At 39.1% G+C, this 27,082-nt stretch overlaps 2 protein-coding genes across 2 annotated transcripts; both read right to left on the bottom strand.

The window, feature by feature from the left end:
* Nucleotides 1-7,216: 7,216 nt before the first annotated feature.
* Nucleotides 7,217-13,825, bottom strand: dph2 (diphthamide biosynthesis 2). The gene is made up of 7 exons (XM_084048394.1): nt 13,611-13,825; nt 11,817-11,987; nt 11,432-11,544; nt 10,364-10,584; nt 9,293-9,979; nt 8,426-8,608; nt 7,217-8,256 (listed from the first exon to the last, which is right to left on the bottom strand). The coding sequence occupies exons 2-7, from the start codon at nt 11,964-11,966 to the stop codon at nt 8,132-8,134; spliced, it is 1,479 nt and encodes a 492-aa protein (XP_083904520.1). The 5' UTR covers nt 11,967-11,987; nt 13,611-13,825; the 3' UTR covers nt 7,217-8,131.
* Nucleotides 13,826-15,833: 2,008 nt separating this feature from the next.
* mcur1 (mitochondrial calcium uniporter regulator 1) lies at nt 15,834-25,354 on the bottom strand. Its single transcript, XM_084048309.1, has 9 exons — nt 24,923-25,354; nt 22,005-22,121; nt 21,289-21,392; nt 20,648-20,749; nt 20,235-20,276; nt 19,767-19,838; nt 19,207-19,260; nt 17,801-17,915; nt 15,834-17,471 (listed from the first exon to the last, which is right to left on the bottom strand). Exons 1-9 carry the CDS (start codon nt 25,134-25,136, stop codon nt 17,416-17,418), a joined length of 876 nt encoding a protein of 291 aa, XP_083904435.1. The 5' UTR covers nt 25,137-25,354; the 3' UTR covers nt 15,834-17,415.
* Between the last annotated feature and the right edge of the window lie 1,728 nt (nt 25,355-27,082).

Genomic DNA, 27,082 nt, shown 5'->3' with positions numbered 1-27,082 from the left:
CAAACATTCACACTTCACAATCGAATTAAAACATAATACAAAAAAGATTCTACCATTACATAGTTAAAACAAAATAAAACAAAACAACAAAAATCATTGAAGATTTCGGTTTTCACAAATTCTCTAAATTATTACATAGTATATTACTTTTTAGTTTACAAATCAAGAAATTGCAAACAAAACAATTGTACGGTATATCCAATTACTCATAGTTCAAACATTAAACAAGCTAACTAAACCTAACTATTTTACTAATCACAGCTTCATTCAATTTCTTTTTGAAGCTTGATTTATTGTCTATCCTTATTATATGTGGCGGTAGCCCATTCCAATGTGTTCCTGCTATATACATTAGCATTCTCTTAAGCGCTTTAGTTCTTGGTATTAAAGCCGGAGTAAAGTGACCACCCATAGCCTGTCTGGTGGCATAGCCATGTCTAGTACTGGTGGGTTGTATCTGTGACAACAAATGTGCAGGTTAACCAGTATGACAGAAATGTCACAAGGCTACAAGCCAACCTTTGATCCGCTCATCCAAGACAATGCAGCATGCATCCACTCAAGACTACTCCTCGAGTGAGACGTGCCCTGTTCTGAGTGAGCTAAAGTTTGTCCAAATCCTTTTTTGAAGCACTCGACCAAATTGTTGGGCAATAATCAAGCCTGGACAAAAGTTTAACTGTTGAGCCACTCAACAGATGTACTCCTCTTCTTTACTTAGTTTTTAGGATTTGATCTCAGCATATATCTAGAACCCAGCATAATACTCTTTGTTTTTAAAACATTCAGCTTTAGCCTATTTTCACTAACCCAGTCAGAAACCAGCATTAATTCCTCTTGCAACAACATTAACAGAAACAGAATTGTCACTTGAGGCATACATTTTCCATACATGCACTGTTTATTTGATTGAATAAAGCAATGGGCCTAGACAACTTCCCTGGGGGACGCCACATTGAGGGGTCACAATTTCTGATAATGTACCATTAAACACTACACATTGTTGCCTGTTGACCAAATAACTCTTCATTAATTCGATAGCACTTTCTTTAAAATGATATGCTGATAACTTCCTGGTCTTTACCGGGAACATTCTCTGAATGAGATGTTTGACTGGAATGCTACCACACCTGCTGAGTCAGATAACACCCTACCTTCACTCTCCCACATGTTCAACATGTCATTGCTGTGATAAGACAAATTCCAATACTCTAACACACTCGTGTCCTCCACTGACCCCTTAGCCCCACCTCCGAGCGAGGAGGTTGAGGATTAGATGCGAGTCCAAAGGAATCAAGCAGGTTGGACTGACACATTCCAATACTCACATGTCTGCCTACTTGCTCCTCATCCTGTACACAGGATGTCTTTCTTACATGCTTATGAATTGAGCTGTATGACTATGACCTGCATTCTCCCACACCCATGCACAACAAACAGCATGATTGTGTAAACAATTCAAACCATTATTTAATTTGTTGCTTCGGTATATTTGATCACTGTTATTCAGATATATAAATGCACTTCTGTATCTCCAGTTTAATCAAGTGGGACACTTTCACTCTCAGTCCGTTCATAAACACGCATGCACGTATTGCGTTATGTTTACATTATTAAGATATGAGCAGATCAATAAATAGCCTATAGTGTTTTACAACCCAAATCCGATCTTCAGACTGCAGTCAATAAATCCTGGTTTGACACAGGGCATGCTACTCGGACGGAGTGGGACATCACATGCTGAGCGCCCATCAGAGCCTCGGCAAATGCATCATTTACATGCATTACACTGCTGTTGTACCCTACTGGCTCACCTGCCAGTGAGGAGCCCCCATTGGGAGGACATAGAGCCTCCATCGTACTCCTCCTGTTCAGCGCACCAGCCCGTAGGAGTGCAGCAAAAGATTGCCCTTCCCATCCGGCGTCCCTCCCCTAAGCGCGGCTATTTGTGTTCATATGACGCTTGGCTGAGCCAGATGCATTCAAACCCCCCTAATAGACTCTGTGACGATAGATAGGTGGTATTCCCTGTGCCACACTCAGGGACCCTGGGTGTGGCACAGGGAATACCACCTATGGCCCTTGGCGAGTGAGGAATGAGTTTTCTGAGGATTTAAACCACACCATGGGAGACATGGACACTTGGACAGTCCTTTCCTTTGTGTTAATTAAATTAAATCAGGTCATTTGTTTAAATGGAAACAACGTACCTGGCTTTTAATTACTCAATCATGCTAACATGATACAAAAATGGTGCACAAATTTACCTTAATAAGCCACTCAATTATACACGTATGATGACATACAGGTACAGTTGCAATGCCATGGGTGCAGCTCCAACATATATGTATCATTTAATCCTAAGCCTCTCTCCACTGTAATCATCCTTTTATAAATTGTGCAAATCTCTGTGTGTGCGTCCTTCACTTATCTGAAGTATCCAAGAGCACACTGCATAATGGCCATCGGCCTGTAGTAAAGTACAATTGCATGATATAAGCCAACTGACACTTATCTCTCTGACCAAACACGATGGTTTTGTGCTTTGACATGTTCCAGTTCCAGACACTCCGCAATCCTGTGTGTATGGAGGGATCTGCGTGCTGCCGTGCACCTTCCAGACAGCTGATGAGCTGGTAATCCACTGGGCCCACTGGACACAAGATATTAAACGGATGGTCCACTCTTACCACAGTGAAAAGGATCAACTTGGACAACAGGACAAGTCATTCATAAACCGGACATCTCTGTTCCATGACCAGATTACAAACGGCAATGCTTCACTAAAGCTGATGGGAGTTACACTTCAGGATAAAGGCAGATACCAGTGTTACACCAGCAACACCAAAGGGAACAAGGAGATTTTTTACAATGTTTCAGTGAAAGGTAGGTATGACACAATGAAATTAAATCACAATTGCATCTAAATTTGATCGTTAGTGGGTGAAAGTTTGCCTTTTGGCTCATTCTTATGAATCACAATAATGACATATGGCTTTGTACTACAACTACTGCTATTATTATTACTACTTCTACTTTTGCTGTTACATATTCTTATACAAAGCATCATGTTATATAGCTCAGTGAAATTGAGAATGACATCATACAATCAACCAACCAACCAACCAACAAACAGATCAGTTAACTGTAAAAACGTCCTCTCACCATGTTACAGCCCCAGTGGTCAATGTCACAATGGAACTGGCCGGTGACACAGTTACCTGCACCTCCAGAGGAATCTACCCAAAGCCCACACTCTCCTGGTCCACCAGCCCTCTCACCAACCACACCTTCCACAACTCAATCACCGGGAATGCAGAGAATCTCTATAATATCAGCAGTACTCTAACCATTCTAGAAAATGACACACAATCTGCTTACATCTGCTCCATTGGCACGGATGGAAAAGGAAAGACCATCACCTTGACACAACTTTGTAAGACATCTGATCTAATGACTGAATACGAGTTTTGCAATTAGCACAATGAAAGTGAATGCTTATCTCCTTGTATCTTAAACTGTTTTTGTTAATTTGAACATAAATTAGTCGAAGATAACGTTTGTTGGCAGTTGAATGTATCAGGCATTTTACATTGTTTGACTTTTTATCTAAGCTCTTATCCAAAATTGCATTTGGGTTCAGAAAGCATCAAATGTGTTACTATCCCAGAACCGACTCATTCTAATACAAGCTGGACCACATTGTCTCTTAACATTTCAGCTCCAGTCACTGGTTATGGCTCAGATGATGTAACAATCCCCTGCCAGGCAGCACACTCTGCCCTGAAGGACTTCAGTGTCACCTGGCTCTTCAACCACACACAAACCATCCTCAACTATTTCCCCACCACTGGAACTCTGGTCACGGACCAGTGGAAGGATCAAGCCAAGATCAAGTCTGAGTCGGGTGCCCTCCAGCTCAGTGCCTCCTCTATGAAATTGGAAGGGGTCTATATATGTGAACTCAGCCATTCTGATGACACATATGTCACCTATACCAATTTGAAGATAAACCAGGAACCACTGGCAACAAATATAGGTAGTGCAATACAAATACACCAATTTATGCTGTTCCTCGTGATTTGCTCGAATAAAATCGTTTGGATGTCATCAAAGGATTTTATGTCAACATCTTGATTTTGGGCTTTTTGGTTTGTTTTTGTATCAGATTTTAGGCAGGATATTTCAACAGGACTTGATGGCAGGCTTATGACAAAAAACAATCAATTGATTCTCACGAGCAATACATTGAAAATCACGTTAAACTTGAAGAATGTAAAAGGAGCTAACAAGCCATATGCAACATCACCAATGTAGACATTGAGGTTTGGTGACACAATATATGTAACACTAGCAGAAAAAAACTGAATGCTTTTGGTTGAGCATGTCACTTTTAGGCTTTCTGCACAACGTAAGATATTTTACAGAATAGTTCGATTTCAGAATCGATCATTTCATAATGTTTCCTCTTTCAGGTGGTCTCTCTGTTGGAGTTATTGCAGGAACAGTGATTGCTGTTTCCATCATCATCATCATTATCATAGCAATAGCATACATATCATTTAAAAATGAATGGATATGCAAATCTTCAGAGGTAAATTTTAAATCGGTCTCCACTCAAGCTTGTTTTATTCATTTTATATACTGTATATTTGTTATTGCTGAGCATTTCCTTACAAGTCATGTCATTTCTCCATTTAGAAAGGAACAAAATCTGAAAATCTGAAAATGTCTGAAAACTCATCAGGTATGCTACAATAACCTGTGTTTTTGTATATTGTACAGTAGTGATGCAATGAATTAGTTAAACTGTAGATCCTTATTTGACATTAAAAGACTAACTAATAATTATTATTATTACTATTATCATCATAAGGCTAATGATGATAATGCATGCTATCAGTCAAAGCTAATCTTAAAATATAAAAATTCTATTGTAATGTGCTCTCTGCTTCATTTCATTTGCAGGCTAATATGGCTAAAATAGAAGGAAAGCAGGAAAGAAGTGCCAATGTGGGGCTGATGGTCACTCTCTTTGCCCTCAATAATTATCGTTGAGGTGCCCAACACATTCACTGCCAGGTACTATGCACCTGTTTTTTTTTGCTGCTGCCGGGGTTTTTTCGATTTTTCTAACCTTTTTAAGTAGTCACAGAATATTTAGCTCCGGTATGATAGATCCCATGGTTGCTAATCACAGAGGGTTTAATCCTCCTGTCATTGAATCCTATGAGCATCAATCTTATTTCTCTGCTTCACTGTCTCCCTCTTAGTTTTGTAGCCTACATTATTGTATTTATATCAAATGTAAATATGGATTTTGTTTACTGTACCCATGCACTTGTTTTTTTTATTCTGTTTAAATTTCTAAACAAATGTGTTACAAAATGTCTTCCATGTGTTATGTATTGTTAACTCTGTTTCATTCAGTATTGTATGCACTTGGCAATTCTTTTTTATATTAAGTATTAATCTGTGATTAATCTGACAAAAAAATAATAATTGTTTGCGGCCTTAATATATAATTTGCACCCACGGTACTGAACAGTTTGGATAAAAGCATCCAACGGCACCACTACTACAACTACTACTACTACTGCTGCTGCTAATCAGATCCCCAGTTGAACAGTTCTGCTATGCAGATAAATGTTCACGTTCTATTATTTAGATTTATTGTTCCTTGATCACAAATGCTAAGAATGTTAGTTGGTAAGCATGTTGTCTTTTGTTTGTTGAGCCATGGGTTTGTGCAATTTACTCTGATTTTGCACTTGTAAGTCACTCTGGATAAGAAATAACTGTAAAATGTTTGTAGATTGGTACTGAGAGAAAGCACAATTCAAGTGAATTCTGTTTCAATAACAATGTATTTTAAATGTGCAAATACTGTGATTGTCTGCACTTGGCATGATAAAAAACTTTGGTGCTATAATCATCAGTCTGACTCTCACCTAATTTTTCATTAAAGACTTCACTTGTAACCAATTATATATATATATATATACATTCATTTTATAGGAGAAAACTGCATGAACATACATGTAATGTCCACTAATGCCATATGCTTAATTTGAAGTATTGAATGGAGTGTACTCTATAATCTTAATCATAGAAATTGTGGGGATACCAATTATGTTCCTAATCAACTGGTTTGATGAAATGATGTCACGCACACGCACGCACGCACGCACGCACGCACGCACGCACGCACGCACACACACACACACACACACACACACACACACACACACACACACACACACACACACACACACACACACACACACACACACACACACACACACACACACACACACACACACACACACACACAGTTTACTGTTTCACATGTTAACTTCTGTCCAGACTGGAAGCTTGCCACAAGTTCTTAATATTAGTTCAATCAATGATGTCAGCTTATGGCTGAGATTCTAGTTTTGTTGAAGAAACTGAATAGTTTTCCTATGGCATATTTCCTAACTTCTTAATGCAATTCTCTGGATTGAACAGTAGATGGCAGCAAACATGCCGCCTCATTCAGGAATTTTTGGAGGGGTCATGTCAATGAAGCATAATGACAAATCAGTCTTATGTTACCACTTTGCAACTTTCATCAAAATGTAGGCCATAAGATATAGCCACGAAGATAACTTTCAGATCTGCTATTTTTGGTTAATGTTCCCCCCAGAATACGGATGCTGGGTTTCAAGTGGTTAAAAGGTATTTTTAATCGACAGTCCTTTCCCAAATAAAAAATTTAGAATTCTTTGATATGTGGGGGAAAAAAAATCTGTGTTCTAATTGATCCAATGTAGTTATTAGTCACATTGTCATAAGCACCGTTCTTAATAGGGCCTATACTTTTCATTGGTTCAATATATTCATAAAACCCACACACACTTAAATCACTTTTAAAAGTTTTTAAAAAATAGCAAAAAAATAGCAGATCTACAAGCTACGAATGACGATGCAACATGTTGTGAGCTTGTAGATCTATTTTTGCTACTTTTGTGCAACACTGTTGTAGGGTTGAGATGTAATACATTTCATTTTTTATGCAGGAACATAGTGAAAATAAATATATAAATAAATATAAATATGTCTACATACAGTACATGTACACATTCAAGAGCAAGGGCAACCTGGGCTGCACTCAACAAGAGTATCTAATGTATCTAATGACCTTCCAGACAACTACTACTTAAGTAGTGTCATGACAAGAGGTCATTGTGAAGGGGTCTACTGTCCTCTATCTTGCGTCAATTATTTCTGTGCATTACCGCTATTCTCTGAAGATCTCAGATGCTAATAAATTCATACAGTAAAGCTTTGAGAAGTATTTTTAGTCAGGTTTTTATTGTTATGTTGGTGAGTTAAGAGTAAAAGTGCCTTATTCTGTGGAGAGTACAACACAGTAAGACAACGGTGATGAACTGATGATAAGAACATGTGTTCATCAAAACTGACAGACATAAACTGTTTTATATTATTCATAAAATCAGTATAGAGTACATAATGATTAAAGCTGTTCTTGGATTACTTCAATCAAAAACCGCAGCTGACCCAAACCATGATCTGGCCCTTGCAAATTGCACCTTTCACTAAGTGTATGATTGAACACAGTTTTTTTGTGTAGAAACACTGGTGCAGATTACGTTTGAGTGGACAGGATGTAAATCTTGTATCTTGCATTAAATGTACATTATGCAGAAGTAGTGACATTTTGTGCATGATTATAGCTGGCTTTGCAGTATAAAATTGTGAGGTGATCTTTCCATAAAGCTCCAAACCTCCCTTGACTTAACTTAACTTGACACTGCCATGGATCATTTACAACTAATAGCAGTAATCATAAGCTATGTAGCCCGATCTGTTATCTTCCCCTTTGCTATAGTACAGAATTGGGGGAGCAGGGGGTCTGAAACTGTCTAATTTATTTTACTTAAAATGTAACGGTAGCCCAGATACAGATGTCTTTAGTAAACCTGATCAGATCTGCTGCTGATGGGGAACGCACTTCCGTGTAAAATTTGGCATAGGCTCCTTGAGTTACAGTGAAGTGGGTGTTGGACTACAAGCTATGCTGCTTAAATACAGAAAGCATTGTGGGTAAATTGCTGTTAAATGCTCATCAGGATGTCCCCTCCTCTTCATAAGCAATAGCTATGCCTCTCCTCCCTTCTGCTGCTTTCAACACAGGTGTCTCTCCGAGCTTCTGTTCTAAACCCTGCCAGCTACGACCGGCCAGGAAGGAAGCTGCAAAACAGAAAAAGAAAACAACATAAATTTTAACAATGCCTTGAAATAATGTATGCTTTGTCCAAAAATATATATATATATATATAAAATATATATATATATATTTTCAAAACCGTTGTTTTTAGTTTTTTTAATACATGCATGCAGCAGCGCTGCTCCACTGTACCTGCAGAGTTAGTGTTGGCCACAGTGAGCGTGGGGTTCCTCAGGACCACCGAGGCGTCAGATGGCCGAGGCGGGGGCCCGCTGAGGATGTTGAGTCGCGTTCGGAGCGCTCCAGTGATCAGTGACACATCGGTATCATCGCACTCCTCTTCCTCACTGGCCAAGGGAACATGACTCAGCCCACCTAGAGAGAGAGAATGAATACTTGAATACAAGGCTAAAAGCCTGGTTTCACACACAAATTATAAACAAGTTCATATTGGGTCGGGATGCGACGCGTTGTGAGCTTGTAGTTCAGCTATTTTTGGTGTGCAACACGGCACACAATCAAGTATAATTCAGGCACTTTGATATCATACTTCCTAGTGAATATACCCCTGGTAATCTATGTTCCCAGGTAGTTAATTGTTATACTTTGCCATGTCTACCTACATCCTGACTAGACAGAATGAGAAGGTCACAAGGAGAATGCAATCAAGTACCTGGTATGATAGAAAAGCAATAATACCAGGGGTTGGGAACCAGTGTGTTCAACTACTCGAACTAAAGAGGCAGCTTTGGCTCAGCATCTTTCTGATGCACAGTATACATTTCTGGTTAACATATTAAACGGGAATAAAGCCTCCTTATACTTCATCATGGGGCAGTGCTGCTCTCCGAGCATTGGTTACATTCAGCGATCGACACCATCATACAACCAAATATAAATAAATGTGGTACTTTCACCCCAACCCCAAAATGCAACATAAGAGTTGAGGCCGTTTAACACTTTCAACCTGACATTACTATTTTGAGAATGTCATCATAGAAAAACAGCATAAAATGAAATAGCAGTGTGTAGGGTTTAAGTGGTTAACCCCAATCTAACCTGGCAGCAGGTGGCGAAAGTCTGTCACATACTCCTCTGACCACTCCCTGTGCTTGTTGCAGGCCACCTCCATTTCAAACGGCGTGACCACTGGCTTGTAGAACTCACTGGAGTCCAACAGGGTGTTCTCGGGGCAAGCAATCAACACATAAAGGTCAATCTCCAGGAAGTTGGCCAGCTTGGCCACGTTGAGTTTCCCCATAGCAAACAAGTAGCTCTTCTTGCCCGCTCTGTGGATGGTCTCCTTCAGCTGCTGGATGATGGTGAGGTAGTCCGCCACGCCCAGCGTGCCGACTAGAATGCCCACCACGTTGGCGTCTTTGGCTCTTTCTATGGCGTAATAGCGCTTCATCAAGGCCCGGTTGATACTCACCGACTCCGCGCGGCCCGTCGCCGATGACGGGTCGAAGGAACAAAAAGAACAGCCGTTCCACGTCATCATGAAGTTCCTTAAGGCTGTGCCTTCCACGCCGATGAAGAACATGCCGTAATCCTTTATGCTCATGCCGCTTTTCAAGGCGAAGCGCCTGCCGAACTGGCAAACGACCTCACCGTCGCTTTGACCCGAAACACGGGTTTCATGTTGACTTTGCGTCCGTCCAGGGCTGTAGCACTGTTCCCCGTCCACGAGGAGCGCTGAGGCGACGACGTTCGGATACTCTCGGGTCAGGAGGGCGAGGAGATCATCTGAGCAAAAGAAGTCACTGTATTATATTGAGTTCACAGCTTAAAGAACTATGTTACAAACCTAAAATGTGGTGAACCAAACTCCCTTTGTTTAAACAGTGACATACTAGAGTAAATGTGACTGTCTATCAGCCTACTAAACACTGTAAAGATAAGCCATGCATACAAACTGAAACAACTCTTGAAAAAGAACATACAATAACAACCTGTTAATTGTATTTTAACCACATACCAGTGACATTGTTATGTCTTCCACTTATAAATATTTGTAGCAATTCCTCATTCTAGTTGTAATTAATATCACATTCTAGGCCTGTCTCATTCAAACAACCTAAAGACATCAGGTGAAAAAGCAGACTTCTTCTTTATTTTGGAGCATCTTACCGATAATGTGGGCGTAATTCACATCATACAGGACTATGACGTGACTCTGCGTGTCGGGATAGAGGTCTTTGAAGGACGAGACGCACTTATCTAGGTCCACAGGTCTTTTCTCAAAGACGTACATCAGCGGCAGCCTTCTGGAGGGGCTGAGGCACGCCCTGCCGTAGTGCACGATGCAGTCCGCTCCGACGTGTTCCGCAGCCACTTCATCCACGCAGCAACTGGCCCAGAACGGAACAGGAGAGGTGAATGGCTGCTTCATCTGCAGTTATGCTCCATTTACTTTTGTTTACCTTTGCTTTTGCTGTATTGTTAACCAGATGTCTGCCTATAATGACATGCCCAAAATAGGGACACCAGGATGAAAGTGGATATTTACAGCCTAAATGCTGTATGTGTGAAGAGACTCACTAAAACGTGCCTCAGTCTGAAGTTTTCCACGCGGGGGCACAAACTGGCTTTATCAATGTAAACAGGCAATAGTGTGAATAATACCAGTGAGCTTATGGCAATAGAACCAAAGCTATAATATGAAATATCACCCAAAAATATACAATGAAATAGTAGTATTTGGGTCAGTAATGAATTCACACCAACAGCGATAGAGGTTTTCCTATCATTTAGACCTGGAACACCTGTACGTTATTATACCTTTCAAGCCTGTAGTTGTTGCTATATACAGTATATAGCAACATTCGTTTTTTAACATTTTTGAATACAAAGTTTTTCAGAAAACTTTGGTCAGGATTTAGAAGGCGTGTTTAGAATCGGCCTCAGGTCTAAATGGATTCAGAGAAAACAACTGCAAACACTGACGTCACCTTTGCGTGACCACCTAGTCAACGCCTACTTCAGACCACAGCGCGATACTGGTTGGCTACCGCTTTGTCTCGACACAAACCTCAGCAAATAAATTGAGCAAAGTTCAACTTTTTCGTACCACGTTTGCTGGCTCAGCCTCCTGCCGCAGTAGAGGGGCTCCCCGCCATAGACAGTGCATGGAACCAACGCTTTCTAACTACATGGAAGTGGAATAGCAGTCATGGTGTGAGTGCTTGTTGCTGTTACCTGCCATAGGACGTGTCTCCGAGTATGTACATTTTGGCTTGGGTTTCCTTCTCAATCTCGTCGGCTATTGCTACTGAATAAACCAGTAACTCATCAGGAAACTGCAGGGCAACCTATAGGGAGGATTTATGTGAAATCAAGTCATTTATAAAAATGCTGTATCGAAAGAATAGAAGTATATTTGAGGCAAAACTTAACAACTTTAGTGTAATATAATCTATAGAACATTAAAACATTTTGACCTTAATGTCAGGCCTGAGAATACAAGAGAAATGCTTTAACACACTTAACGTTTACTGGACTGTTTGCTTTAGCTCATTATCAAATCCTGCATTTCACTATTGAACACAGTGCATTTTCCCGGTACACATCCACATGTGCCTACCTTTTTGTACTGATTGTGACGGATGAACTCACAGGTCTTCTTAATCTGATAAACCTCTTCCAGGCTTTCCAATGGAACGTTCCTCTCTACCGTTGCATCCAGCACACGCTGAAGAACTGCCTCCGAGCTGCTGCTGAATGCATCAGCCATGGTTGGATCTCAAACAGGAGGCTGTAGAAATACATTGGGAATGACACAGAATTAAATGACAAATGACATGAAGTAAATTCATGATCAGTTTCGGGGAAAAAAGAAAAAAAAATCCTTGCTGCAAGCTACTCAGAGGACGTTTGCATTGTAATGTGACCTTTTAAAATCACAATTCCCTCCAAAGACTTCATGAGAGATACAACTCCTAAATCTGATTTTAATTACAGTAAACTCAACCAATATCACACCACATTGGATCTTCCTCTTTGTAAGCCTTTGGTTTCACAAATATCCAACTTTTTCCTGTGTAAAACACAGCAAAAGAAGAACACTTCGAACGCTTCAGAGTTTATTGAAACCACAGGTTTGCAGATACAAAGAGGATAAACCAAGCTGTCCGTAGAGGTGCAATATTGGCGAGTTTATCGCTGTTAAATACAATAAAATTATCACAAAGAGGGCAGGCTAAGTTAAAAAGTCACAAAACACAATGCAAAAATGTCCTTAGTCACTTTCTGATAAGAAAATCCAACATATCATGTGAGAGTGAAGCAGGGCGTTCCTGAAAATGAGAATTTGATCTCAGAGAACCTTCCCTGGGTAAATAATAAAGGTTAAAAAAAAGTGTTGTAACATTGCCATCAGGGGAACTGGGCCCGTGAGAGAACTGGGCCTGTATTTGGGGGAAGAACTTGAGAGAACTCAGCCTGTTTTGGGGGGAGGGGAAGTGGGACCATTCCCCATTTACATTTTAAATTATAATCCAATCACTCATGAACTATAGGTGCATTATTAGCATCCAGTGTACAATGTTTACATTTACAGCAGATGCCCTCCATAACGGATCCTAAAACACAAAAAAATCGAATCCAACCTTATTCCACTGACAGATCTCTCCTTAATTGGATCAAGACTATCATAGATGTATTTTATCGAGTCTGACTTTTACTTTCGTATCATAGTCTTGGGCTTCACCCCCAATAGTCACTGGACATCCGCTCGGAAAGCCAGTATATCTCCGTACATGTACAAACAAAAATATATAAAGTGCTGACACTGTAGCACGGGATGGTGACTCAACATTCGGCACCTGTATTCTCATCCAAATGTTTCAATATTTATGGGTTTTAATTGTAATCCCGTCTGTGTCGGAAATTCCCTGTATTCATCAATGGGCGGTAGCGACGGGGCGCATCCGGTGAAGTCCGGAATTACACTCAATGGACACTCAAAGGAAGTAAACGAGGGGGGGGGAATGGCGTTCAGGCACAGACGGGATTAAAACACAAATCTATTGAATAATACGGACTAATACATTGCACAAAGACTCCGCAGGGCAAGTTAACATTTGGGGCAACCGGGTAAGCACCTTGTATTTTGCATTTGTAAATGTTCGGAGAAATACGGGCTTTACTGGTGAAAGTGCAGGACAGCCTGGGGGGTGCAGCCCAAGACTATCATAGATATGCATATGTAAAAATCGATAAAATACATCTATGACAGTCTTGATCCAAGGCTAGGGTTCTCGTGTCTAGTAGGTCTACAAATGGAACCAAACGGACCCGCAATCGTTCACTCTCAGAGTTATGGGGTCCATGAAATAAATAGATCCGCTATGATACAGTCAACAGATGATGTTTGTACCTCACTGTGTTGAAGCAGAGTAGATGTCATCAGGCTCCACAGCTCTTTAACATGCCGTCATTAAGCACCAGTCTTCAGAGGAACGTTAGTTGTATAACCAGCAACATGTGGTGTTAGTTAATATAGTGATCAAAGTGTTATAATAGCTGTTATTTAACCATCCATTTCGTTAGTTTAGTAAGAACACACGTGCTGGTCAGTCATCACATCATTGCGTCACGTACACCAACCAGTGTTGCCACATTTTGCGAGATAAATAAGCAACCGGGTCTATGAACAAGGCCAGAAAACAAGCCCAAAAGAAACAGTTTAGGCTTAGGTCGGTTATTTGAAAATAGCAGACTAACAGCTTGTAGATCTGCTATTTAAAAAAAATATATATTGTAAAAAAAAAAGTGACAAATGTGGAATATCTTTGAAACATTTTAAAAACTTAAAACGTGTGTAGGGGGTCCCTGGCATAACGTATTTTCAAATGGGGGTCCACAGACAAATACAAATTAATTTGGGGCGTCCTTGACTGTTTGAGAATCACTGGTTTAAACAACATTAGGAAACAAGCCCAAATAAGCAAACACTTTAGACTACCAATATTTATAAGCGACTTTACTGGAAACTCGCTTACAATAAGCCGACATGGCAACGCTGACACCAACCTGGATGTAAATATCCGGTTTGAGTTTTGTAAGAGTTGTGATAATTCACTACCGCCGCCTAGCGGACAGGAGAGCTATAGCGCTTTATTCGAGCATTGTGCAAAACAGCAAAAGGCCTATGGTGGAAGATCTACTCACATTTTGTACTGCAATGTAGAAATATACTGTGTTACATGTTAAAGTCTGGAATTCTAAATTTACTTGAGTAAAAGTACTCATTGTGCAAAATGTCCCGTTTCACAAGTTTTCAAATGTATAATAATCTTTTGAAGATAGCAGATCTACAAGCTCACAACGCGTCACATCTGTATATATAGTGAAGGGCTGAAGTGGTTAATCTATGTTTTGTAATAATAATCAAAGTTTTCAAATAATTGTAGTGGAGTAAAAGTACAATATTTGCCTCTGAGATGTAGTGGAGTAGAATTAAAAGTACGGAAAACTGGAAGTACCCCAGTAAAGTAAGAATATCTCAAAATTGTACTTAGTACAGTACTTGAGTAAATGTACTCATTTCCATTACACCACTGGAAAGAATAAGTAAGCCCTACTGCCCTAGCTAGCTCAGAGAAGCACAGGGATGCTGACTGGGAATCATCATAAACCTGCAATTCGTGCATTGGCCACATGGTGACAGCAGTGATTAAAAACACTCATTTAGTCTTCTCAAGACCAGTTCATTTGTCTTTAGCAGTGATTTACACTACTGTACTTAAGTACAATTTTGAGGTATTTGTACTTTACTTGAGTATTTTACTCCACTACATCTCGGATCCAACTATTGTACTTTTACTCCACTACATTTATTTGAACACATTAGTTTAGTTACTTTAAAGATTTTGATTATTATTACAAAACATACATTAACCACTTCAGCCCTTTATACATTTTGGCCTTTTGAAAATAGCAGATCTACAAGCTCGATTCGACGCATTGTGAGCTTGTAGATCTGCTTATTTTCAAAAGATCTTTATACATTTGAAAACTTGAAATGGGACATTCTGCATAATTAGTACTTTTAATTTAGGTAATTCCGGACTTTTACTTGTACAGAGTATTTCTATATTGCAGTATTGATATTTTTACTTAAGTAAAAAAAAACAACAGGTGGATGAAAGTTGAGATAAACAATGATGGTGCTTGAAAATGACTAAATAAATAAATGAAAGCGGGATAAGGTATTTAAAGAGAAGATATTATTGATATCTGTATGGGCAAACAAAAAGTAGTAATTTCTTAATTGGGCCAAATTGTAGCATCCAGGTTGACAAGACGCACTATTCATATTGTACGGAAAAAAAATATATGTATATATATATACAGCACAGTGAATTCTTAAGTCATAAAAAAAATAAGTATGTGTGTGTAATGACATGTGTGTAATGAATGAGCCAACATGAAAACAATTGACTGCAAAATTGGATTTTTTTTTTTGCATTTATTGTTTTGTGTAAAATCAACATGGAAAGCACCAAATCTGGGACTGTTATAATTATTGCAGTACATTTCTCAAACCAAACCACACCACCAGAAAGATACGAAGATCATTCAAAGAATTCAATAAACGTGTGTTTAACCACTTTTAATATGGCATCCCTATTTTGGTCATGTCATTATAGGTAAAAATTCCACCATAAAAAAAACTTCATACCACCATAAAAAACATCATACGATGAACTGTAAAATTGGATTTAAGTGGTTAAGGGGGGAAGGGGGGTCAGATTCAGCATTAGCAATTATTTCTGGAGGTAATACGAAGTAATATTATTTAATAAGTCCAAGAAAACCTGATATCAGTTAAAAGTTAAAACAAAAATAGTTTTAGTATTTTTTGACCGTTTTCAAACGTGCTCACCCCATGCGTCCTACTATGACATTTCCCAGTGCAAGAGGACTAATAACTGTATAGAATTGTAGTAACACATTTTGCCCCACTTTGGCTGCCATAGTACGTTATGTGCGTGTGAAGGTCTTTGATAGACAACGGCTGGGGAGGCCGGGGAATGTGCCTCAGGCGAGGACAGGTTTTGTTTTCAAACACAACAACTTAGCGTAGTTCCCTTTGTTTATCTGTAGGCCGGGGCTACATATCACACCATGGAGCTTTAAAGGTGCATTGAGGTAATATGGTTGGTTAATAATGGCCATTTGCATAGTTTAATTTTACCCTTTCTAACAACACAAATCTATACTCCCAGAATGTTCTCTCATTATTCATTCCCCTTCTGTGCTTCACCTAGTCCTTCTAAAACTGCCTCCTCTCCAAGTTTGAACATTCCTGGTTGATTACTTCTTGCACAATAAACATGCAAAATACGTCACAATAACTTAGTTAAACAATGTAGTTCCAACTTCTTTCAACACCGGCAAAACTTTTTTTGTGTGAATAAAATGTAATTTTGACCTATCAGTATGATAGACTACGAGACATTTAGACCCTGTCGTCGGGGTAGGACCACTACTGGTTGGCAAGTGGTATTTCGCGAAGCTCAAATTGCAACTTATGCTCTGCCTAAAAGTGCTGTCTGTTATAGCGTAACAGCAGAAATTTAGCAACAGGGGACCTGGGTTCGAATTCCAGGCAGGACATAATAAGTTGCAGCTAGAGATGAATGTCTATAAAATTAAAGTGGTTTAGTGCAGTGGTTCTTAAAGAGCGGGTCCAAGGACCCTCAGGGTTCCTTGAGGGGGTTCTAAAATTGACCCTTACAAGCCTATAACTCTGAGAGTGTACAATTTGTACACTCTCAGAGTTATGGTGGTCCTTGAAATCATAAAGTTTGAGAACCACAGGTATTGTAATTGTATAGCAGACATGAAGTCCACATACCAGCTCTGCCAGTGTGATAAAAACGGTTCCGGGAACGGTTCCAAATTGTGATGGAACCAATTCCTGGTTCCTCAATGTTGAGTCCGGTTCCTCTGGTTCCTCCGGTTTCGCATCCCAACCCCTACATGCAACTAGCCAGGCTTGCACTGTGATGAGACTACTACAGAGTCCCAGAACCAATTCATTCACCATGTGACAAAAGTGAACATGCAACAGACATGTGTGACAGAGGCGTGGGGGTCTCATAACAAGTGGATGGTCTGACGGGAGCACACCATGACGTGACCAATGTGATCGTCATCATCGTCATAGTTTTCCATCACATCCAAATGCGATAGAAACCCAGCACCACGGTGAGACAAGTGAATACTGAACCTGAAGGAAGAGACATAAACATTCATTTCACTTACTTTCATATTTAACATTTAGCATTGGGATGGAAACATATCCAGTCAATTATATTTAACCACATAAGCTCCCATTTTTTTTAATGAAAATGTATTTATTTAAAAAAAAAGGTTTCATAGTTCACATTTCTGCCCATAATGACATGCCCGAACAGGGACGTGGTTAATAAAAAGTGAGCACATCACTGCTTTTTATATTAAATAGTAATATACATACATTCATTACATTTCTTTTAAAAAAGATCATGGCTGATTCCAGACGATAATGATGAATGTGTATTGTGTACCGTTTCTTACCTGCAAGGTATTTGATGGTGTCCAGTTTGTGAGATTCCAACATGGTTTTCAAACCAGCCACCTCAGTATCTATTTTCATGTTGGTCTGAGTTATATGACGATCTTGTTCTGAAGTCTTCAAAAAGGCACAAATGGATATATAGACATCATAAACAGACTTTTGCTGACAGCAGACTTAGAAACCAATGTATATTCTTAAATAAACCTGATTGTGTTATATAATTAGGGCATGGTCAAAGTCAACAGCATACAAAGGGTTTAACCTAATTTCTTAATCCATTAAAGGGAGTGTTCAGTTGTTTTTTTGTGGGCGGAGGGTTTTGTCACAAGGTGGTATGAGTTACTGGCAGGGGTGCAATGCTCACTGGACGGCCTTGCACGCCGTGCCGGAGCCTATTTGACCAGGAGCACACGCAGGCACACGCATAGATTTAAAACTACTTTAAATTCGCACCTCAACAAACTTTTCAAAGGCTCCCGACTCACACCTAGCGAATTAACATGAGCGTCACGTCATTGAAATAGAGTGCAAGAACATACCAAATGAGCATTGCATGCCTGGTTACTGGGAAGTAGTGATCGATGTGCTATGGCTGGGCAATTAACGAAATATATTGAAACCGAAATTTAGAACCAATAACCGACTTAATCTTGCTCATGTAGGTTTATCGGATTATCGAGAAGCAGGGCTTTTTGTGATTTAAAATAAACATTTGTATTACTTCTTAATAAAATAAATCGACATGAAAAAAATTCTAATAGATTTGTTCTAATCAACTAAATTAGTCTGATTAACCACTTAAGCCCTGTAGTATACAGTATTTAGTAGTGTAGTATAAGTTATGAATGGTGTGCAAAAACAGTGAAAATTATCGTTCATTAATTGTAATCAAGACAAAAGTTTAAAATAATTGTGATACTGATTTACATAACACCCAGCCTACGGATGTCAGCTTATGTACTACTACAGTTTAAAGCGTCAAAACATGCACTAAAAATAAAACGTTTTAACCACAACAGAATACGACATGTTGCATGCGTTACCGATGCTCTTTCTCGTCACTGAATATTTGCAGGCATGAGTGCAAATACAGGACTATCTACATAAGCTAACATCCATAAATCTAGCCTTATACCTTTTTAAATACACATCGCCTTTCCTGGAAAGTGGGCTGTAAAAAACAAACTCACAAAAGAGCCCGCCCGCAATCAAGAAACTCTGCTCATAATTAGGTTTTACTGGTACTCCACAGAATTATTTTAACTTTTCAAAAGCAATTCTGTTTGGTCTGGTAAGTGAAAAGTGTTGACCTTGTAGAAAGTGTGTGCCTTCACACCAAATAAAGATAGTGAAAATGAAATGAAAATGAAATTGTGGGTGAAAATATTCAGCCGTCTGTACAAACCATTTCCATTATATCTGATCTGGTCTCCAGAAGCCTCTTTTCATGTTCTACTCTCTGGGGGAGAAAAAGAAAGTAAAAAACCCAGGAACATTGCGGTCACCGAGGCGGAAGCAGTTCTGAAATAAATAGTAACATACAGTATCCTCCTCAGCGACCTTGCTATGCAAGTTATCTTTATGAGCTTTATTGTATGTAAAATTGATAAAGCTATATACTTTTATTCACAAAGAACAATACAGTAGAACAGCTTATCTTAGGTGTAGTTTCTATTCTAAAAGCAAACACAGTCAGCCACAAATACTGGCACAGGTCAATTATATTTGTTACTGTAGTAGTAGATTTGTATAACAATTCACAGAAGAGCCGTTGCATCTCCAACACATAGTATTATTAGGAAGGGAAATGTTATATTATACAAATATTACTGAGCTGAAATATAATAATAAAATAAAATGTCTCTAGATTTGTTTAAAGCTTTGTTTTTCACTGTCTTCTGCTTCAACTACACTGTCTTCAATCACTCACCATTCAGTCAATACTCCAGTGGTTTTGAAACTTACCATTTCCTTCACACGACTTTTCTCCATATTCATGTCCAACATTGTGTCTGAACGTATCTTATTCATTACATCCTTCAATGGGGAACAAGAGGGACACTTTCAGCACAATTGCAAACATGTATTCCAAATCCTGTATTGTTCCAAAGCAGCATATCATCTCTGTCGGGTGGAAACCTCATATGAACAAAACGGTTACTTTTCACGGTTCAAATTCAAAAATAGCAAACGTAGCAGATCTACAAGCTCAAAATGCGTCGCTTCGTGCCACGTTTCGAGCTTGTGGATCTGCTACGTTTTGATGCTTTTGTGTGACGCTGTAGTATGATCAAGTTGGGCGTTAATTTAAGAAAAAACTCAAATAGTTAGAATATGGAGATAAGAGGTTTCTGCCAGACAGCAACGATATGTGCGTTCGGTGACCATAGACAAGAGCTGTGATTCTCGTAGTGGATCAGAGTGAATACTTACAGCTAACTGAATCTTCAGCTGCATCAGTTGTATCTTTACTTTCTGGGAGGAAGGTACATAATGCTGTAATTGACAACCTAATCATCGATAGTAGCAAAATCAAGGTGCTTCAGTGTATCATCTCTGTCGGGTGGAAACCTCATTATGTCCAAAACAGTTACTTTTCAGGATTCAAATTCAAAAATAGCAAAAGTAGCAGATCTACAAGCTCAAAACGCAGCACCAGCTTGCAGATCTGCTACTTTTGCTGCTTTTGTGTGACGCTGTAGTAGTTAGAATATGGAGATAGGAGGTTTCTGCCCGACAGCAACGGTATGAAGCCGATATAGTACACTGTAAAACCCTGAATGTTAATTTAACCACTTTCAACCTGGTGTCCCTATTTTGGGCAGCCGCTTCACATCAACACTCACCTCATTCTCTGCGAGCAAAGCAGAAAACTCACTCTTCTCCAGGATAATCATGTCCTTCTTTACAGATGTTATCTGAGACATGATCCTCTGCAACATGATCTCCTGTCAAATCACAATAATCCCTAATTAAGACCCACTTCACAGGCTGCTTCATGAATTTGTATATTGTCTCTGTCGGGTGGAAACCTCATACGTCCAAATATGTTACGTTTCAGGATTCAAATTCAAAAGTTATACAGATCTACAAGCTCAAAACGTTTCGAGCTTGTAGATCTGCTACTTTTGATTATTTTGTGTGACGCTGTAGTATTAACAAGTAAGGTGTTAATTTACGAAAAAACACAATACGGTAAAATAGGGAGATAAGATGTTTCTGCCCGACAGCAATGATATTATAACATAACCTAATGGTGTTTTTATCTTGCTGTTGTGATTATCATAATATGATCACAACTTTGTAACTCCATGTTGTGTTTTTATTAATATAAATACATGCATTATTATAATTAAATTGATACACTATATTTCCTCATAACATCTGCACATTTATTGGGTGTGTAACTAGGGAACATACAGAACAGGAGACTTGTGGCACTAATCTTTCATTGAATGTAGATAGGAGTTGATAGAGTTGGTCTCACCTGTTGCACTTTAGTCACCATGTCACTATAAATGGCATCCATGTTGGAGTGGGTTGTGTTCACAAGAACCTGGACAATTATCTCAGCCTGTTGGGCGCTGAAACCTATTCAAAGAGGGGAAGAAAAGGATTTTCAAGATTAATATTAAACAGCGTGTGTGTGTGTGTGTGTGTGTGTGTGTGTGTGTGTGTGTGTGTGTGTGTGTGTGTGTGTGTGTGTGTGTGTGTGTGTGTGTGTGTGTGTGTGTGTGTGTGTGTGTGTGTGTGTGTGTGTGTGTGTGTGTGTGTGTGTCAGTGTTAAAGCGGTGGGATACAGTGAACAAACTACAGGACTCTGAAACTGGATCGATTAGTCTCTATAGAGACAATTAGGGTACTACTTGAGGATGTATTACATACTGCACCTACTTTGCGTAGCCCTTATTTATCCGCATTGCGATGTGTTTAATGTTGCTCATTATATTGCACTTTATCTAAATTTGTATGAGATAAAGAAGTTTCACTGTACAAGCCGTTTGTACTTAGACATGCATGGCTTAATCTTTGAGACAAGCATATGCTACTGGCAGGATCAACCAGTTTTCTGTACAGTATATATTGTGATCATGTTGTACTATGTTTGGCATCCTTGCAAAAGAGAGCTTGCTCTCAACGGTCTTCCCTGAATAAATAAAGTCAATAAAATAAAATAATAAAACAAATAGCTGTGATCCAAACCATTTTCTTCAAGGAGTCGAACCACTGCATGCGTGTCAAAGAAGAGTTTCCGGCCTGCAGACTGTGGCATGTCTGCCCTCATATCGTATTGCAGGGCTCTGACAGAGGTGCACAGCTCTGAAATCAAGCAAAACAAGACGAAAATTAAGACTACTGTTCAACTTTAAATACCAGATTTAGGCTGCCCTAATATTTGAAGGCATTACCTTGAAAAATCACCGGAATAACAAAATTAATGCTGTGAATGTCGGATGAATGGAGAATCACTGACATACCGTCTCTGTCAGGTGGAAACCTCATCATGTCCTATCAAAAGTCCGATCAAAAGCATCAAAAGTAGCAGACCTAGCTCAAAACACATCGCTTTGTGCAACGTTTCGAGATTGCAGATCTACTACTTTTGAAGCATTTATTTATTTATGTGATGCTGCAGTATGATCAAGTAACACAAAAAGTTAAAATATGGAGATAAGAGGTTTCTGCCCGACAACAACAATATGAAAACAGGTATTTTCAGCCTTTGCATAAAAAAGCACAACAGCAGAGCTGTAGTCTACATGGAGCGGCAACGCTCACTCAGATCAGCTAACACAGGGAAGCTGTCAGAAGAACCTTCCCTAAAACATATGAGACAACGCTCCACACGTCCCAGACTCTTCTCCCTTCTGGCTCCCAGACTGTGGAACCAACTCCCTATTGAAGTTAGAACTGCAATAGTAATCTGAAGACTCACCTCTTAAGACTCTACCTTAGCCCGAAACACTTGCCGTAGCCTAGACAACCTTGCAGGCTTATGGAAAGGTTAAAATGTAATTTAGATAGGATGTTATGTAGACAGATGCCAAGTTCATTTGTAGACCTGGGATCCTATAGTTTGTAATTGTATAGTTTCATTTTTTGATATTATACTGTTTAGACTGATGATATGTTCTTGGTTTACCTATGATACTAGATTACTATTTCTATGCATTTGATGTATTACCTCGTGTTTACCTTGTAAATCGCTGTGGATTAAAGGCGTCTGCTACAGTAAATGCCTAAATTGTTATTGCAAATTGCAATGGCTCAAGTTGTAGAACAGCTGCTTGGGAATCGAAAGGTTCTCCATTCGATCCCCCGCTCCCCTGGGTTAGGTCCAAGTGTCCTTGAGCAAGACTGAACCCCTAACTGCTACCGATGAGCAGGTTGGTGCCCTTGCATGGTTATCTCCGCCGTTTGTGTGTGCAGTTGTGGATAGTAACTAAGTACCTTTACTCAAGAACCACAAGAAGTACAATTTTGGGGTATTTTTTACTTTACTGGAGTATCTCCAATTTTAATAATATTACTTCAACTCCACTACATCTCAGAGATATTGTACTTTTACACCACTACAATTATTTGAAAACTTTGGTTACTAGTTACTTTGTAGATTTTGATTATTATTACAAAACGTACATTAACCACTTCAGCCCTATATATACTTTGGCTATTTAAAAATTGCCGATCTACAAGCTCACAACACGTGGCGTTGTGAGCTTGTAGATCGGCACTTGCGTTTGTGAGCTTATAGATCGGCTATTTTCAATAATATATTATTGATACTTTTACTTTAAGTACAAAATGTGAGTACTTCTTCCATCACTGGGTGTGTGAGTTTAATGCACATTGTAAAGCACCTTGGATAAAAGGTGATATATTAATATACTACAGTGAATGCAGTGTCAAATTTCCACTGACACAGCAGAAAATATAAAGCACTGTTGTCTGTAGCATATTATGTAAACATTGTAGAGATCTGGGCAGTAGTTGGTACTAATGACGGTCTGTATCCCTAATGACAACATGGTGGGTCAATATGTCACACTATGGAGTTAGATAACAGAAAGAAACAACATAATTCTGAGTAATTGTCAAATATTTATTTATGCTACATATTCGCATATTCTGAATTGTATATTTGAAAATTACTCAACAGAGCGTGTGTTTTTTTCCTTCTGTCTACAGCAGATTATAGTAACAAAGTTCTCTCTCTACCCCAAAACCTAATGAAACATACTGTAAATTAACTTTTAGTGTCAGTCACTTGTCTTTACATTAAGTTTTGGGTAGGCTTATCTAAATGAACCTGAACATTATTTATTGCTACAACAATCAGGTCCCATTATTAATGTGATGGCATTTGTGTGAAAATGGTGATGCATTGTGGAAAATAACTAGCACTTTTTGGCGGTCACAACGTGCTATCTCTTGACAGCAAAACAGCGACGCCTGGGGTCGCACAATTCGGCAAGCCTTAGGGTAGGCGCTAGCCATGGATCACACGGCGGTCGTCTGTCACGACCGTCATGGATGAACTTCAAACCTGGTGTTTGCACTTTCTCCATTTACGGCCCGTACATCTACATAGACTTTCAAATTTCAAATATAAAGTGCTTACCCCATGGCCATGGATGTTACAATTATCTACGGGCCCTCAGAAGTACCCGTCTGTTCCGTATTGTTCAATAAAAAGCATTTTAATCCGATCGGTGGCTATTTTCTCATAGAGTTATAATGTATCAGAGTGCAATACACCTGCCAACCGATAGGTTCGCTTACTTGAAAACATATGGGGAAAATACGGAAGAAATGGCCACTGATCGGAGTTAAATGCTTTTTATTGAACAATACGGAAGATAAGGGTATTTCTGAGGACCCGTACAGCATTGCAACATCCGTGGCCATGGGGTAAGTACTTTATATTTGAAATCTGAACCTTTATGTAGATGTACGGGTTGTAAATAAAAAAAGTTCAAACGCCAGGTTAAAGTTCATCAGTAAGTTCATGTATCAGGCTAGGGAAGGAGCTTGTCTCTAAAGTTTTCATGAGTTGTTTTAGTTATTTAAACGAAGAACGATTACAATGAAATAACGTTAGAAGAGACTCCAGATCGTACCTCTCACACATAAACAGGTGTACTTGAACTTGTGTCCAGATGCTTGTCTTCTTGCATCAGCAGCAGCAGTGTTGAGGACACAATGTGTCCATGGATTCACAGTCAGACCTGTCTTCAGTAGGTTTGATGCTGCTGAGGGCTCCGATCTGTGTTTAAGATCACGCCATAAATAAGCAGAAGGTTTAATCCGTGGGCGACATTGTTTCAGGACCATTCTGATCGTCTGTGGTGAAAATAGTTAAATAGTCCTCCCCGCAATCATGGGTGTGAAGGGCAGCAAATCTAAACTTCTCTCCACTCTGCTGCTGCTGCTTGCCTTGCCTTGCCTTCCTTCAGGTGAATTAACGCAGGAGTTGTGGTTGTTCTGATACAGAGCGGTTCTGAGACATCATGTCTTCCTCGAGAACAACACACTGTCTGCTATCTGATTGTCTGAAGTCATTTGCGTTTTTGACAGGTCACTTGATTTCGCGAGAGCTTGCACGTTAATCTCGCGACAGTGGCCTGGGTCCACCCCCTACAGTGGTTCTCAACCTGTGGGTCGGGACCGCCAGGCGGGACCCCACATGATTTGTGGGGGGTCCCCACTCCCAAGAATCTTGGGATTTGGGCCAAGATGACAGTGAAGTGACAATTTAATGACTTTTAAGACCTAAAAGAAAAAATAAAGTAAAGAAAAAGGCTGCATCCCAAGTAATCAACAAACTATACTATAAAAACTGATCTAACATTTCCCATATTGTCAAATAATATAAGAAAGAGGCAAACACTTTGAAAAGAGCTGAGCTTGTAGATCGGCTATTTTCACAATCTTTATCTGTGGAACCGAGTCAAACTAAATGTGATGCCTCAACTCCTACAATTCCAAAATGCTTGTCAGGGTGGGAATCCCGAGTTCAAATATGATTATTTTGGGGGGGTCTGAAAAGGTTGAGAACCACAGCCTTATAACCACTGATAACATATACAGCATAGGTGGCACTAGGGACATCTGGGCACCTCGATGTAAAATTCGCTATTTTGTCCAAAATGTTAAAAAAATATGTATATCATTGAAAAATGGTCTTAAGCAATGTAAAGTATACATGACATACAACATGCACGGTACATCATTATCAGACCTTTATCCTTCAACTTCTTGATTCCCTAAAATGACTGGATATACAGGTTGTGTAGCAGCAAGTGTAGAAATATTAGACCTTAATTGTCCAATGTTTAAGCATGTTCTAATCATGTGTACTTTACTTAAAACCATTTTCCAAATATATATTTCTTTTACATTTTGGAAAAAATAGCCAATTTACCAAGTCTGTACTGTCCTTTGAAACAGTGTAAGCAAATTACCATCCAATTGTTGGAACAAAAGTTAGGGTATGAAGAGCAGGACAAATAAACACATTTTTATTATACAAATGTTATATCTGATGCAGAATTTGTGTCTGGGACTTTTTGAATAGTGACTATTAACTCTGCACGAGTTATGGTTTTTGAGAATGTATATCTGAATTCATAATTATTTGTAATTATTATGATGACTACAGAATTAATCATAACTACAATTTCCTTTAAACTGACATTACTTTGTTACTATAACATTAATAACGTTGTCTAATCTTGCATTCAAATAAAAAATAGAAACAAACAATTACTACATCATTACAGTAAAGTACAATTACTACATCATTACAGTAAAGTACGGTAGAGACCTGCAGTACTTTTATTATTACACACATCGACTTCTCTAATTCGTCTTCGACTTCTTTAATATTGTCAAAGACAACACATACAGCTTTTGCACCAGCAACTTTATTACAAATACATTTGCATATGAACATTTTCCTCTGGGATCCATTTGGAGTGATGGAAACAATGCTTGTGGTGCAGACATTCAAAACTTCAAACACTTTTCTTTTTAACTTAAATAAATGTAGCAATACCATAATGTTGAATTCTCTCTTACAAATAAAAGTCCTGCGTTCAGAAGGTTAAATGAGTATAATTATTCAAGTATTGGCAATAACGACAATTGACAACGTAAAAGTACTCATTATGCAGAAGTAGTAAAACATTAATGTATCCATGTGGGGCTGATATGAATTACTTTATGTGCTGCTCGGTAGCTTTATACATCATAATCACAAAGTCTGTAGTAACTAGTAA

This window comes from Gymnoscopelus microlampas (genome assembly GCF_963454915.1).
Source record: "Gymnoscopelus microlampas genome assembly, chromosome: 22".
NCBI classification, from domain to species: Eukaryota; Metazoa; Chordata; class Actinopteri; order Myctophiformes; family Myctophidae; genus Gymnoscopelus; species Gymnoscopelus microlampas.
The sequence above is the reverse complement of the archived record's forward strand: the minus strand, read 5'-3'. Positions and strand labels throughout refer to the sequence as shown.